The sequence below is a fragment of the Babylonia areolata genome, chromosome 7, assembly GCF_041734735.1.
Source record: "Babylonia areolata isolate BAREFJ2019XMU chromosome 7, ASM4173473v1, whole genome shotgun sequence".
NCBI lineage: Eukaryota > Metazoa > Mollusca > Gastropoda > Neogastropoda > Buccinidae > Babylonia > Babylonia areolata.
The window spans coordinates 120,927-134,326 of record NC_134882.1 but is presented as its reverse complement, the minus strand read 5'-3'; the positions used below and the strand labels follow the sequence as shown (position 1 = coordinate 134,326).

The 13,400-nt window shown below is 45.8% G+C and overlaps 1 protein-coding gene and 1 non-coding gene across 8 annotated transcripts in view; one reads left to right on the top strand and one right to left on the bottom strand.

Moving 5' to 3' along the window:
- LOC143283637 (uncharacterized) overlaps positions 1-13,400 on the bottom strand; it is a 393,825-nt gene that overhangs the window by 320,680 nt on the left and 59,745 nt on the right. For all 7 annotated transcript variants that reach the window (XR_013055424.1, XR_013055425.1, XR_013055423.1 and 4 more), the window contains one exon: positions 1,213-1,360. Coding sequence is in view for 4 of the 7 variants with exons in the window: in XM_076589820.1 (XP_076445935.1) it covers positions 1,213-1,360 (148 nt within the window). In the remaining 3 variants the exon portion in view is untranslated. The remainder of the gene's footprint in view (positions 1-1,212; positions 1,361-13,400) is intronic.
- On the top strand, positions 12,155-12,273 carry LOC143284376 (5S ribosomal RNA). Its single transcript, XR_013055531.1, has one exon. It is a non-coding gene; the product is annotated as a 5S ribosomal RNA (ribosomal RNA).

Genomic DNA, 13,400 nt, shown 5'->3' with positions numbered 1-13,400 from the left:
ACAGAACCTAGCTAAAGTCTAGCTGTCTCTGTCAGGATATCACATGTATGTTGGTTTCCAACAGAACCTAGCAAAAGTCTAGCTGTCTTTGTCAGGATATCACATTATGTTGGTTTCCAACAGAACCTAGCAAAAGTCTAGCCGTCCTTGTCAGGATATCACATGTATGTTGGTTTCCAACAGAACCTAGCAAAAGTCTAGCCATCCTTGTCAGGATATCACATGTATGTTGGTTTCCAACAGAACCTAGCAAAAGTCTAGCTGTCTTTGTCAGGATATCACATTATGTTGGTTTCCAACAGAACCTAGCAAAAGTCTAGCCGTCCTTGTCAGGATATCACATGTATGTTGGTTTCCAACAGAACCTAGCAAAAGTCTAGCCGTCCTTGTCAGGATATCACATGTATGTTGGTTTCCAACAGAACCTAGCAAAAGTCTAGCTGTCTTTGTCAGGATATCACATTATGTTGGTTTCCAACAGAACCTAGCAAAAGTCTAGCCGTCCTTGTCAGGATATCACATGTATGTTGGTTTCCAACAGAACCTAGCAAAAGTCTAGCTGTCTTTGTCAGGATATCACATTATGTTGGATTCCAACAGAACCTAGCAAAAGTCTAGCCGTCCTTGTCAGGGTATCACATGTATGTTGGTTTCCAACAGAACCTAGCTAAAGTCTAGCCGTCCTTGTCAGGGTATCACATGTACTTAGGTTTTTAGCATTGTTGTTGTTTTTAAAGCGACAATTATGATTTCACTGATAATAGTGAAGAAAGAAATGACAAAAAATTTATGTGAAGACTGTGGATGAACAGACAGATAACTTCCATGAAAACAGAAGTCAGAAGTCTAATCACACACACACACACACACACACAAACACGCACACACACACACACACACACACACACACAACTATGTAATGCCCAGCTGATGTGTCACACACACACACACACAAACACACACACACACACACACACATACACACACACACACAAAAGCAAGCATGCATGCCCCCAAAACAACACACATGCACTGAACAAGTACTGACAAGCGTAAAAGAAAAAGCAAATGCCTTCTTTCATACATACAAACACGAGCAAAAACCAATTAACTGTTCATGACTATACTGCAGCTGTGTCTTCATTTTTGTAGATGCCAATCAATATCTGACCCATTTGAGCACAAATTGATGAAACAAAATATCAAACATACCTTTAGTCCATTGATGGAAAAAGTAACTTTCACAGAGTCTCCCTTTCTGATGTAATCTTGAAAGCCGGCCACTGAAACTGTCACCACGTCACCAACCTTGAACTTCCTCAGGTTTCCTTCCACACCGCTTCCAGCACTGTGGAACACTCTGACAAACAGTACAATAGCACACTGTTATCATGGTCCATACAGTATTGTGGAACACTGACAAACAGTACAATGGCACACTGTTACCATACTGTAAACAGTACTGTGGAACACTGACAAACAGTACAATGGCACACTGTTACCATACTGTAAACAGTACTGTGGAACACTGACAAACAGTACAATGGCACACTGTTACCATACTGTAAACAGTATTGTGGAACACTGACAAACAGTACAATGGCACACTGTTACCATACTGTAAACAGTACTGTGGAACACTGACAAACAGTACAATGACACACTGTTACCATACTGTAAACAGTACTGTGGAACAATGACAAACAGTACAATGGCACACTGTTATCATACTGTAAACAGTACTGTGGAACACTGACAAACAGTACAATGACACACTGTTACCATACTGTAAACAGTACTGTGGAACACTCTGACAAACAGTACAATGGCACACTGTTATCATGCTGTAAACAGTACTGTGGAACACTGACAAACAGTACAATGGCACACTGTTATCATACTGTAAACAGTACTGTGGAACACTCTGACAAACAGTACAATGGCACACTGTTATCATGCTGTAAACAGTACTGTGGAACACTCTGACAAACAGTACAATGGCACACTGTTACCATACTGTAAACAGTACTGTGGAACACTGACAAACAGTACAATGGCACACTGTTATCATACTGTAAACAGTACTGTGGAACACTGACAAACAGTACAATGGCACACTGTTACCATACTGTAAACAGTACTGTGGAACACTGACAAACAGTACAATGGCACACTGTTATCATGCTGTAAACAGTACTGTGGAACACTGACAAACAGTACAATGGCACACTGTTATCATACTGTAAACAGTACTGTGGAACACTGACAAACAGTACAATGGCACACTGTTACCATACTGTAAACAGTACTGTGGAACACTGACAAACAGTACAATGGCACACTGTTATCATGCTGTAAACAGTACTGTGGAGCACTCTGACAAACAGTACAATGGCACACTGTTATCATACTGTAAACAGTACTGTGGAGCACTCTGACAAACAGTACAATGGCACACTGTTATCATACTGTAAACAGTACTGTGGAACACTCTGACAAACAGTACAATGACACACTGTTATCATACTGTAAACAGTACTGTGGAGCACTCTGACAAACAGTACAATGGCACACTGTTATCATACTGTAAACAGTACTGTGGAACACTCTGACAAACAGTACAATGGCACACTGTTATCATGCTGTAAACAGTACTGTGGAACACTCTGACAAACAGTACAATGGCACACTGTTATCATGCTGTAAACAGTACTGTGGAACACTGACAAACAGTACAATGGCACACTGTTATCATGCTGTAAACAGTACTGTGGAACACTGACAAACAGTACAATGGCACACTGTTATCATACTGTAAACAGTACTGTGGAACACTCTGACAAACAGTACAATGGCACACTGTTATCATACTGTAAACAGTACTGTGGAACACTCTGACAAACAGTACAATGGCACACTGTTACCATACTGTAAACAGTACTGTGGAACACTCTGACAAACAGTACAATGGCACACTGTTATCATGCTGTAAACAGTACTGTGGAACACTCTGACAAACAGTACAATGGCACACTGTTATCATGCTGCATACAGTATTGTGGAATACTCTGACAAACAGTACAATGGCACACTCTTATCATGCTGCATACAGTATTGTGGAACACTGACAAACAGTACAATGCCACACTCTTATCATGCTGCATACAGTATTGTGGAACACTGACAAACAGTACAATGCCACACTCTTATCATGCTGCATACAGTATTGTGGAACACTGACAAACAGTACAATGCCACACTCTTATCATGCTGCATACAGTATTGTGGAACACTGACAAACAGTACAATGCCACACTCTTATCATGCTGCATACAGTATTGTGGAACACTCTGACAAACAGTACAATGCCACACTGTTATCATGCTGCATACAGTATTGTGGAACACACTGACAAACAGTACAATGCCACACTCTTATCATGCTGCAAACAGTATTGTGGAACACTCTGACAAACAGTACAATGCCACACTCTTATCATGCTGCATACAGTATTGTGGAACACTGACAAACAGTACAATGCCACACTCTTATCATGCTGCATACAGTATTGTGGAATACTCTGACAAACAGTACAATGCCACACTCTTATCATGCTGCATACAGTATTGTGGAACACTCTGACAAACAGTACAATGCCACACTCTTATCATGCTGCATACAGTATTGTGGAACACTCTGACAAACAGTACAGTGACACACTCTTATCATGCTGCATACAGTATTGTGGAACACTGACAAACAGTACAATGCCACACTCTTATCATGCTGCATACAGTATTGTGGAACACTCTGACAAACAGTACAGTGACACACTCTTATCATGCTGCATACAGTATTGTGGAACACACTGACAAACAGTACAATGCCACACTGTGCGGCATTTGTTCGAATGTTTAAAAAATGTTTGCAAACTGTGTGTATGTCTGTCTGTGTCAGTCAGTCAGTCAGTCAGTCAGTCTGTCTGTCTGTCTGTCTGTCTGTATGTATGTATGTATGTATGTATGTATGTATGCAATCAAACTAGTTCACACACACACACACACACACACACACACACAGAGATTTATAGAAGAATTTTTTAATAATCTTTAAGAACACAAGTTTTGGAGACATACAGAGCCTACTGTATACTATATATATATATATATATATATATATATATATATATATATATATATATAGTACATAACCTTTGATATACCTTCTTCAACACCTTTATTTCCAGTATGTCATCATGAATGTAATAAAAGTCATGAACAAAAAAAATAGACATCACAGGAACAGAGAGAAAAAAGGAAGTAACACACACACACACACACATACACACACACACACACACACACACACACACACACACACACACACACACACACACACACAATAAAAACAGAACATGTATAGGGGAAATAAGAGTCAGTTGGAGAGAGACTGAATACAAGTGTAGTTGTACAAGAGAAAGAAGTAGCTGCTGTTGTCAGTCTTCCAAATGTGTTTGGGTATACAATGTATTCATGTGCTTTAGAATAAGGAAAATGGTTGATAAATGTATAATACATAGATCCTAATTTATATGTTTAGTGCATGATATCAAAATGTCTGTAACTGTAAATCGTTGGCTTTTGAATGAATAGAATCTTCCTTGGAACGAGGGGGGAAAAAAGAAAAAAAAGAGAAAGAAAAACAAAAGACGAAAAAACATAAGACAATGAAACCAGGGCCAGTTGCACAACACACCGTTAGCAGTTACATGTCCGGTAAGCCCCTAACCTCCTGCTAAAAATGGTCATTTTGCAGCATGCTAGCTTAACTTGTGTTGCACAAGCTCAGTTTTCACTATCTGTCAGTCAGTTTAGTGGTGAAACTTTGCAGGTTTGCGGAGCAACTCTTAATCTCATAGCAGACAGCAAAAGCAAGACAATGGCAGTGGTGTCAATTTGCCACTTGAAATTTTCTGACAGTGACGTCTACAGAGAGCGCATTTGAGCAGAGAACGTTTCAATCTTTTTGATCATTATAACGGTGTTAAACTTTATGAACATTTCATATTCAACAAGCAGAAAGTGTGAACATTGTAAGAAATGATTTGGCGTTCCGCTACTACAGAAATGGCTCCATGTTGCCAGGCATTACTTGATCGCATTACGTTTTTATGCGACAGAAAATTTCCAAAACATCACTGACAAAGGACAGCAATTCAACGTGTGATGCATGTGTTCTGCACGTGAGCAAGACAACACGTTTGTTTTCCAAGTCAAGAGTAAGCGAACCGACAGAAGCATGTGTTCATGAATGTCACTCACTCCCGGGTTTGCTGAATGTGTCGGGATGTGTTGATGGAGCACAAATACGGATTCAGGCACTATTTCACAATGAACACTGTCTGTTCAAAAGGATATTGTCAATCGATTCTGACTGAATGAAGGCGTGTTCTAACACACACACACACACACACACACACACACCGCACACACACCACACAGTATCTGATATTCATATTACATAATCTCAATATTGAAATGATACATTAAATCAAAGGTATTAATACACATTCCTGCTATCTATAATTAATGACTAAACCATCACATCATCACCAAATTTCCTCAGTGGAAGATAAAAATATACTCCATGTTTTGAAACAAAACATTAACAGTTCTTTCCCTTTTAATTTGTGACAAAACCCTGACCAGATGTACTAATAAACAACACAGACTTTATGAGAAGATATATGTGATGTCTGTCATTTGTGTATTTTTGATTGGACATTCTGTGAATGATTATGTACAATTTACTGCAGGATTTTTATGAAACTACAGAGTAGTTTTATATGTTTGGCACTTTTTTATGCTCTGGGTGTCATATGCTTTGTATGTGTACTGTGCAATTATTCATATACATGCCACACCCCAACCTTCGCTGTAAGAAATTAATGATAAAATTAATCAAATTGAATACATACACACATACATACTGCAATCAAGTGTAATTACGTTTTGTTTCCTTTTGTATCACAAAATTCACTAATAATCAACACAGGGTTGAAAAAGGAAAAGAAATATATGTGTGTACATGTGTTTGTGCAGTCAGTCAAAGGCATTAACACTTTTTTCTGCTATTTCTAATGTGACTAGACTGCCTTCAAATTTACTAATAAACAGCACAAGGGGAAAGGAGAAGATTCAATATTGAAAGAAAAAAATCAAAGGTATAAACTCAACACCTTTTTCATTCAATTCTGAATTAACAAATAAACCATCACTAACTTTACTCACAAACAGAAGGTTGAAGAAAGCATGCATGTGTGAGTGCATGCGTGCATGCTTGCTGTTCAAACAAAGGTTAATCTGACAATAAATGGTCTCAGTAAGTCAGTCAGTCAGTCAGTCACTCTGTGTGTGTGTGTGTGTGTGTGTGTGTGTGTGTGTGTGTGTGTGTGTGTGTGTACCTGGCAGTAAACTGGTTGAATCAGTGTGTGTGAATGTGTGTTTATGTCTGTGTGTACTATGCACTTGTGTATGTACTAGCTCATTACTGCTAACATTTGGCAACCTATTTGTGGTGTGTGTGTGTGTGTGTGTGTGTGTGTGTGTGTGTGTTCAATGCATTCATGTGCATGTCCATTATCCTCACTACCAGCAGGCAGTTGTCACCTTATTTATAGTGTTGGTGTGTGCAAACATGTCTACTTTGAAGCCTCTCCATCAGGCAGTTGTCACTTTATTTATAGTGTTAGTGTGTGTAAACATGTACATGTATATGTCTACTTTGAAGCCTCTCCATCAGGCAGTTGTCACCTTATTTATAGTGTTGGTGTGTGCAAACATGTCTACTTTGAAGCCTCTCCATCAGGCAGTTGTCACTTTATTTATAGTGTTAGTGTGTGTAAACATGTCTACTTTGAAGCCTCTCCATCAGGCAGTTGTCACCTTATTTATAGTGTTGGTGTGTGTAAACATGTCTACTTTGAAGCCTCTCCATCAGGCAGTTGTCACCTTATTTACAGTGTTGGTGTGTGCAAACATGTCTACTTTGAAGCCTCTCCATCAGGCAGTTGTCACTTTATTTATAGTGTTGGTGTGTGTAAACATGTCTACTTTGAAGCCTCTCCATCAGGCAGTTGTCACCTTATTTACAGTGTTGGTGTGTGCAAACATGTCTACTTTGAAGCCTCTCCATCAGGCAGTTGTCACTTTATTTATAGTGTTGGTGTGTGCAAACATGTCTACTTTGAAGCCTCTCCATCAGGCAGTTGTCACTTTATTTATAGTGTTGGTGTGTGCAAACATGTCTACTTTGAAGCCTCTCTGTCAGGCAGTTGTCACTTTATTTATAGTGTTGGTGTGTGTAAACATGTCTACTTTGAAGCCTCTCCATCAGGCAGTTGTCACCTTATTTATAGTGTTGGTGTGTGTAAACATGTATATGTCTACTTTGAAGCCTCTCCATCAGGCAGTTGTCACCTTATTTATAGTGTTGGTGTGTGTAAACATGTCTACTTTGAAGCCTCTCCATCAGGTAGTTGTCACCTTATTTCTAGTGTTGGTGTGTGTAAACATGTACATGTATATGTCTACTTTGAAGCCTCTCCATCAGGCAGTTGTCACCTTATTTATAGTGTTGGTGTGTGCAAACATGTCTACTTTGAAGCCTCTCCATCAGGCAGTTGTCACCTTATTTACAGTGTTGGTGTGTGCAAACATGTCAGGGTCCAAAAGTTTAGATGTTAGACCATTGCTGTTCCATGAACAAAAAGACAATGTTTTTAACTGGAGAATGTGTGTTGTGACTGACTGTGTCTGTGTCACTCAGTGTGTTCCTGTCAGAAATGTCATGTGTGTGCGGGTTCACATTTTGGTCTTGACCTGACCCCTATTCTCTGTGAGTGGGGGTGGTGGTGTTCCCTGCATCACATGCAGCACGTCCCATGCTCCACGCCTCGTGAAGGCTGGACTGCCGCTCACTGGCCGTCGTTGACCTGGTTCTCCGCTTACACTCCTCAGGTACATCAGCACCGCTAACGGGTAGCATACGTGAGTCAGCGATGTCAGGTGCACGACGCGAGACACTCCCGCTGTGTGCGTGGTCAGCGATTGACTGGCTGGCTGCTGTGCTGCATGACGGCCGTGCATGTTGTGTTGACACGCCGTGTTGCCCAGGTGAAGGGGGTGTGTGTTGACCTGGCAGTGGCTGCACACTCCTGATGTGCAGTTTACCTCTGGCAAAGTACCCGCTCTGGCCAGCTTCCCAGAGTTCCCTCAGCTGCTTGGATTGACGCCTGGTCAGGTCTTGAGCCACACGGAGCCCGTCCTTCTGCATGCTGGCTCTGGCGTCGTGGTCAGTCATCAGGCTCATCACGTCTTCCCACCTAAAAAACTTGGCAATGATGGGGCAGGGGTGGGGGGTCTGGGGATTGTGCCTGCCCAGTCTGTGAGCCCGTTCAATTAGACCTCTGTCTTTCCAGTCCGCCTCTGTCACGTAGCGGCCCAGGGTCTGCTGAACCTTGTCGGCACAGGCTGCATAGTCTTCTGATCCATCTGCTTCGGGGATACCGAACACTGTCACATTATTTCGTCTAGAGAAGCCCTCCAGATGATCCACTTCATCTTGCAGGTCTGAGAGAGTTTTATTCATTCGTCATGCTTCTCACACAGCGATACGATTGCTGTTTTGTTGTCATCAACCGCCAACCGAATCTCTGCGAGTTCACTACACAGGTGTTCTACCTTCCCCTTCAGCACAACGCTCGTTTCTTCTACCTTGCTACGTGTGTCCCCCTGTCGCTGCAGTGTCCCCCTGTCACTGCAGTGTCCCCCTGTCAATGCAGTGTCCCCCTGTCGCTGTCGCTGCAGTGTCCCCCTGTCGCTGCAGTGTCCCCCTGTCAATGCAGTGTCCCCCTGTCGCTGTCACTGCAGTGTGTCCCCCTGTCGCTGCAGTGTCCCCCTGTCGCTGCAGTGTGTCCCCCTGTCACTGCAGTGTGTCCCCCTGTCGCTGCAGTGTCCTCCTGTCGCTGCAGTGTGTCTCCCTGTCGCTGCAGTGTGTCCCCCTGTCACTGCAGTGTGTCTCCCTGTCGCTGCAGTGTCCCCCTGTCGCTGTCGCTGCAGTGTGTCTCCCTGTCGCTGCAGTGTGTCCCCCTGTCGCTGCAGTGTGTCTCCCTGTGTCTCCCTGTCGCTGCAGTGTATCCCCCTGTCGCTGCAGTGTCCCCCTGTCGCTGCAGTGTGTCCCCCTGTGTCCCCCTGTCGCTGCAGTGTGTCCCCCTGTCGCTGCAGTGTGTCTCCCTGTCGCTGCAGTGTGTCCCCCTGTCGCTGCAGTGTCCCCCTGTCGCTGCAGTGTGTCTCCCTGTCGCTGCAGTGTCCCCCTGTCGCTGCAGTGTGTCCCCCTGTCGCTACAGTGTGTCTCCCTGTCGCTGCAGTGTCCCCCTGTCGCTGCAGTGTGTCCCCCTGTCGCTGCAATGTGTCCCCCTGTCACTGCAGTGTCCCCCTGTTGCTGCAGTGTGTCCCCCTGTCGCTGCAGTGTCCCCCTGTGTCCTCCTGTCGCTGCAGTGTCCCCCTGTGTCCCCCTGTCGCTGCAGTGTGTCCCCCTGTGTCCCCCTGTTGCTGCAGTGTGTCCCACTGTCACTGCAGTGTGTCCTCCTGTCACTGCAGTCTGTCCCCCTGTCGCTGCAGTGTGTCCACCTGTCACTGCAGTGTGTCCCCCTGTCGCTGCAGTGTCCCCCCCCCCCCTGTCGCTGCAGTGTGTCCCCCTGTCACTGCAGTGTGTCCCCCTGTCAGTGTGTCCCCCTGTCGCTGCAGTGTGTCCCCCTGTCGCTGTAGTGTCCCCCTGTCACTGCAGTGTGTCCCCCTGTCGCTGCAGTGTGTCCCCCTGTCGCTGCAGTGTGTCCCCCTGTCGCTGCAGTGTCGCTGCAGTGTGTCCCCCTGTCACTGTAGTGTGTCCCCCTGTCACTGCAGTGTGTCCCCCTGTCGCTGCAGTGTGTCCCCCTGTCGCTGTAGTGTGTCCCCCTGTCACTGCAGTGTGTCCCCCTGTCACTGCAGTGTGTCCCCCTGTCGCTGTAGTGTGTCCCCCTGTCACTGCAGTGTGTCCTCCTGTCACTGCAGTGTGTCCCCCTGTCACTGCAGTGTCCCCATGTCGCTGAAGTGTGTCCCCCTGTCGCTGCAGTGTGTCCACCTGTGTCCCCCTGTTGCTGCAGTGTGTCCCCCTGTGTCCCCCTGTCGCTGCAGTGTGTCCCACTGTCGCTGCAGTGTGTCCTCCTGTCACTGCAGTGTGTCCCCCTGTCACTGCAGTGTCCCCCTGTCGCTGCAGTGTGTCCCCCTGTCACTGCAGTGTCCCCCTGTCGCTGCAGTGTGTCCCCCTGTCGCTGTCGCTGCAGTCTGTCCCCCTGTCGCTGCAGTGTGTCCCCTTGTCACTGCAATGTCCCCCTGTCGCTGCAGTGTGTCCCCCTGTCACTGCAGTGTCCCCCTGTCGCTGCAGTGTGTCCCCCTGTCGCTGTCGCTGCAGTGTGTCCCCCTGCCGCTGCAGTGTGTCCCCCTGTCGCTGCAGTGTCCTCCTGTCGCTGCAGTGTGTCCCTCTGTGTCCCCCTGTCGCTGCAGTGTCCCCCTGTCGCTGCAGTGTGTCCCTCTGTGTCCCCCTGTTGCTGCAGTGTTCCCCTGTCGCTGCAGTGTCCCCCTGTCACTGCAGTGTGTCCCCCTGTCACTGCAGTGTGTCCCCGTGTCCCCCTGTCGCTGCAGTGTCCCCCTGTCACTGCAGTGTCCCCCCCCCCCCCTGTCGCTGCAGTGTGTCCCCCTGTCGCTGCAGTGTGTCCCCCTGTCACTGCAGTGTCCCTCCCCTGTCGCTGCAGTGTGTCCCCCTGTCACTGCAGTGTCCCTCCCCTGTCGCTGCAGTGTGTCCCCCTGTCACTGCAGTGTCCCTCCCCTGTCGCTGCAGTGTGTCCCCCTGTCACTGCAGTGTCCCTCCCCTGTCGCTGCAGTGTGTCCCCCTGTCGCTGCAGTGTCCCCCCCCCCCCCCTGTCGCTGCAGTGTGTCCTCCTGTCGCTGCAGTGTCCCCCTGTCACTGCAGTGTCCCCCCCCCCTGTCGCTGCAGTGTCCCCCCCCCTGTCGCTGCAGTGTCCCCCTGTCGCTGCAGTGTGTCCCCTTGTGGTTTCAACGTGTCGTCTTGCTGTCTCAGTGTTTCTCCTTGTTTCTTCAACGTCTCCACCTGACCAGCCATCAGTATCAACACCTGAGCAATTTGAGACTCAAGTGATGAAAGTCTTGCACCAAGTCTGTCTTCCAACCCGCTAACAGTCTTCTGTAGTCTTTCGTCAGTATCTGTTGGTCCAGGATTTTTTTCCACATCCCCAATGAGCAGCACATGGCGACATGAGAAGAACACATTAACCATCAGCAGAAGTACAGCTGCACCGCTATCTTGCATGGGAAGCTGAAACCACTCTCCATGCGAGCTTGGCATATCGATCTCAGCTTCAACGAAGGTGAAAGTCTCAAAATGCACAGCGAAGTCAACAGAAACATCAGACACTGGACATTGCAATGCTATTGTCACTGTCTGTTTCATGTTGTACAACAGCAAAGAAAGGATGCACAAGCACAGGTAACTTAGCAGTACATCACCAACACTTGCCTTCCTCCCTTGGCCTGATGGGTGCACATGTAACTCTTTCATCCACGACCGGGCAAACACCTGGCAAGAGTGGCCCACTCTGGCCCTCCACAAGTCCAAACTAATCATAGTCAGACAAAGATCCTTTCAGTTGAATGTTAGGAACAAAATAAAAGGTTTCTTACACAGTAACAGCACTTGAAGAAGGTGCAAAATGATATTTTTGGCGGAGCTCACTCAAACAGGTGTCGTCCATCCGCCATCTTGTCACGTGCCCCCGAGAGCCAGAGAGAGAGAGAGAGCAAGAGAGAGAGAGAGAGCAAGAGAGAGAAATCCTATGGGAATGGTGGATCATCCAAGTCTTAAATTTACGGTTACTTACTTGAATCAAGTTCAAATTGTAAGGGGAAGAAGGGGGAACGTGGATCAGTGAAATATAAAATATCTATAAATTTCTCGCCATTCTCCTTTCTTCCCTTGTGTGATTGTGTTTAGTGATGAGGGTGGGATGGTGTGATGACTGTGTGAATGTGTTTAGTGATGAGGCCACGGCCATACCACGTTGAAAACACTGGTTCTCGTCCGATCACCGAAGTTAAGCAACGTCGGGCCCGGTTAGTACTTGGATGGGTGACCGCCTGGGAACACAGGGTGCTGTTGGCAACCTTTTAGCAATCATACTGAACAAAAACCTAAAAAAGTTTCCACCATAAATCTAGAGAAATGTTGTAGCAACTCATGTGAATTAGTGGGGGTGCGTCTTGAAAAACCTGACGGAGTTCACAAAAGCATCGTGCTCATCAATGCCTATGTTCACCCAGGAACCTGCACAACAAAAGAGGATTGGGCCTTTTTAGAGGAAATAGAGAACGAACTTGGAGACTCGGTCATTATCTGTGGAGACCTTATTGCAAGATCGAAGTTATGGGACCAGCGGAACACCAACCCACAAGGACTCGCACTTGAAGGAATGATAGGGGAAATTCTTCTTAGCCCTTTAACAACCACATCCCCAACTCGCCTTGGAACAAGACAAGGGGACAGTGACAGTGTGATCGACATTGCTCTAACATCTCCAAAATTCAGAGCAGAAATGAATGCAGAGACGCTTCCATACCAAGGCAGTGACCACCTCCCGGTAGCTTTCAGTCTACAGAAACTGTCAGATAAACCCTGTATGAAACTGCGTGATCCATTTCAGTATGAAACCAAAGAGACAACTGTCATCGAAAAATTAAGACGCAGAAGAAACAAAAGAACGGCACTGAACAGGATGCAAACTATTCAGCCCCCATGGTGGAATACCGACACAGAGAGAGCCTGGATAGAAAAACATGCGGCTGTCAAACTTTGGCAAAAAGAAAAAACAAAACCATCTCCGGACAAAGATATTGAAACAAAAATGAAAGAAAAAACTAAACAGTTTGAAGTCATTGCTCAAAAGGCCAAAAATGACAAGTGGAAACAGTTTTGCGAGGCACTCAGTTATGACACAACATTGACAGAGTTCTGGCAATTTTATCGTCGCATGGAAGGGAAAACGTGCACAACAACAACCCCAGACATGGTAGACACTGACGGAACCAAGCTTAAGACAAATGAAGAAAAAGGATCTGCCCTGCTCAAACGTTTCATACAACAGAGTGATCAAAGAAACTTAGATGAGAAAAAGAAATATGTTGAGGAGTTAAACCAAACCCTTATGCAGACTGGACCTGATGATGACTTGACAATGGATGATCTAAACGAGGCAATAGCTAAATGCAAGAAAGAATCGGCTCCTGGCCCAG